A 3,365-nucleotide genomic window follows, 5' to 3' on the forward strand; every position below is an offset into this window, starting at 1 on the left:
ACAAATTCCAAATTTACGCATTTTGGTACGGGCCATCTCGCTTTCGCGGGCCAACTCGCTTTCCCCGACTAAAGGGAAGGGCCTCTTTAGTGCGACGTCAAGTCCGACTATTATAAGTTTATATATCCGTTGCGCTGCAGCCAGGTGCGGACCTCGCTAATAGATTTTCTTCCAGTTCTGAAGTGAGATAAAGCTCTATATAATAATAAGAAGTTTAATTTCTCTTATAGATTGTTAATTGTCCCTCTACACTACAAGTATACCATATTTGTTAGAACTGCTATAAAGGTTTGGTATAGCAATTGGAAATGGAAGCGTGTGAGTTTTGGTGTTCCTTAAGTTTAGCGAGGTCCGCACCTGGCCGCAGCGCAACGGATAAGAGCTCTAGTTTTGAAGCATGGGATAAGCGAGGCGATTATTGCGCACGAGGAAAATAAGTTCCAGGTGCTTAATCGCTAAATTTTCAGGCTTTCTTTAGGTCAGTGCTCCTAATTGACACCCCGCTTGCTTCTTAAACCGCAACGGTGCAACCGCTTAGTATAACTAATCAGTTAAAGCTCCTTGATACATAATCCGTATGGACGGAGATCGTCATCCCCAGGACTGATCCAATAATCGTTGCTGGCAACCCTGTGAAGATTGACTGGATTCACCCGATTCTGAAGGATGACTTTATACCTCCTCCCTTGAGCCGAAAACTCTTTGGCGTACGCCTCAGCGGTGGTGTGATTCGGTGACGAATAGATCCCTTGACCAAATGCAAAATGAACCCCTTTGGCCAATTTGTAACCCGCTTCAGCAATAGATTCTGCGTTTTGCTTGCCTGTGCCGTGATACGAAACTGGCCATTCGCCAAGCCCGTTTACACTACCCAGCCAAGTATCTGAGTCAAACTTGCCGCTCGCCTTGAGCGCATAGCGCAGCCATCCACAAGGACGCTTGTATACATCTCCACCACGATAGTATGTGGTACCAGCATCATTGATATGCGTAAAGTCGTAGTCGTAAGGCGGATCAAGAAAGCCCTGCGGGAGGTACATTCCTGAGGGGCCACCGCCCCGGATTCGAAGAGCTAGGTGGATAGTCGAATCTCGTTGAACACCATAGTCGCGCAGAGTAAGACCGTCTGCGAGCTGTCTACCACCGTAAACGAGGCGTTGTTCCTCAGGTGGAAGGCCCAACTTCTCAGCGATCTTGTGCTTGACATTGCCAAATGTGTCGCTTAGTGTGACCCAGATAGTAATCGTTTCGCCTGTTAATGTTTTGACGAAGATCGTGAATGAGCTCAGGATCAAGGCGTACGTTTGGGGCGGTTGCGTTGGCGGTGTCGTCAGCCCTGGTGGTGACTGTCCTGGTGGTGGTGACGGCTCTGGTGGTGATGACGGCTCTGGTGGTGATGACGGCTCTGGTGGTGGCGGCCCTGGTGTCGATGACGGCCCTGGTGTCGATGACGGCCCTGGCGGCGCTGCTGGTGCAACTAATACCGTCTTGTGGAATGCCACCATGTCAAGCGGCTGAAAGTCCAGTGAGGGATTGCGTTGGTGCTCCTCATACGTAATCACAGGACATCCGACGAGAGCACTAACAGCCGCGGTGAGAAGTTTTGGGTCGAGAGGCATTTTCTTGTGTAGTTATCGAATATGACGAGGAAGTGCTTGACTGTCACAATGTTTGGGGGAGTGAGGGGTGTTGGCGTTGTATTGAAAAAGGTTCAGAGCAGTTGGAATAACAATGCGCGAAGATGAAGACTTCTGGGTGTTGTTGGAAAAGGAAGAGGGAGGGAGAAGGACGAGCGAGCAATGGGAGTCGCGAAGATTATCATACCGCTCTGTGCCGCTAGTACTACCGAGGCCGATAGCGATGCTCCTGCCAAAACCCCGAAATGACATTGCATAATGCATTTGCGTACATTGCACTCAATACTAGAAAATCAAAATTTAATAATTAATAATTCTATTACTAATATGTAATATCCAAGCCTTATTAGATATATTTAAGTCATTTTGGGCTAATTAGATAAAGCAGATAGTATTAATTTTAAGAATAATTCAAGTTAATAGATTATAGAAATATAAAGCCTATTATTTATATAACTTATTTCTTTTCTTTAATACCTTATAGTACTAGAAACCTAATAGATTTATGTAATATTAAATTAATAATAGAAATATATATAATAGCAAATAATTTGTTCTATTTATATGCCTTTTTAAGCCTTAGAAATATATATATTTCTAGGCTATAAATATTTAGATAAAAATATTAGTTTATTTATTATTAATAAGTATTTACTATTAAATCTAATTAGTTAAAATATATTAAGAATAAAATATTACTAATCTAGCTTTATAATACTAATATATATATATATAATTAATATAGAAAATCAAAATAATAGTTAATTTTTTATTTATTATTAATTTTATTAATTTTAGCTTTTCTATAGGTTTTCTATTTTTATACTAAAATATAAATAAAGAAAAAGGAAAAAGAAAGAGGAAAAGAAGATATATATATATAATTTAAAGAAATAATTACTATATATTAGAAGTACTAATTTTTAGTAATTTTCAAGTAATTTTCGAATATTTCTTATTTTATTTTATTTTATTCTATTATATTTTATCTTATAGGCTTTCTATTTATATATCGGAATATAAATAAAGAAATAAAAGAGAAAGGAAAAAAGAAAGAAATATTTATTTTTAAAAGAAATAGTTATTATATATTATAATTACTAATTTTTAAATAATTTTTCTGTAATTTTTAGTATTTCTTATCCTATTTTATTCTAATTAATATAAAAATACTACTAATTACTAGAAATTTAAAATCTCTATAATATTTATTAACTAGTTATATAATAAAAATATTAAAGTTAGTATATAATACAGATTATATATAGTCTAGAAATTAAGTTTATTTATATTAACTAGTCTCGTTTTTCTAATATTAAAATACTAACTTTTAATATTTTATAATATAAATTTAGGAACTAAATTTTAAAATAATATTAATAATAATAAAATATATAATAGTAAAAAATTATTTTATCTTTTAATTTATTTAAATAGAAATATATATATATATATATTTCTATATCTAAATATTTAAATAAAAGAATTATTTTATTTATTATTATATAGTTTATTATTATTATATTCGGATTTTTTATAGAAATTAAAAATATAATACTATTAATTTTACTTAATAATATAAAAGTATATATAAAATTAATATAAAAAATAAAAGTAATTAATAATAGTTTTTCTACTATAAGGCTTCTAGTTTAATATTTTATATATTAAGAAAAGAAATAAAAAAAATAAAAAGAGAAAAAGAAAAATATATATATATAAATAAGT

The 3,365-nt window shown here is 33.8% G+C and overlaps 1 protein-coding gene across 1 annotated transcript; it reads right to left on the reverse strand.

Moving 5' to 3' along the window:
* Positions 1-226: 226 nt before the first annotated feature.
* K444DRAFT_609105 (uncharacterized protein) lies at positions 227-1,770 on the reverse strand. The gene has a single exon (XM_024879514.1). It carries the CDS (start codon positions 1,617-1,619, stop codon positions 552-554), a length of 1,068 nt encoding a protein of 355 aa, XP_024741208.1. The 5' UTR covers positions 1,620-1,770; the 3' UTR covers positions 227-551.
* Between the last annotated feature and the right edge of the window lie 1,595 nt (positions 1,771-3,365).

The sequence above is a fragment of the Hyaloscypha bicolor genome (assembly GCF_002865645.1).
Source record: "Hyaloscypha bicolor E unplaced genomic scaffold K444scaffold_37, whole genome shotgun sequence".
Lineage (NCBI taxonomy): Eukaryota > Fungi > Ascomycota > Leotiomycetes > Helotiales > Hyaloscyphaceae > Hyaloscypha > Hyaloscypha bicolor.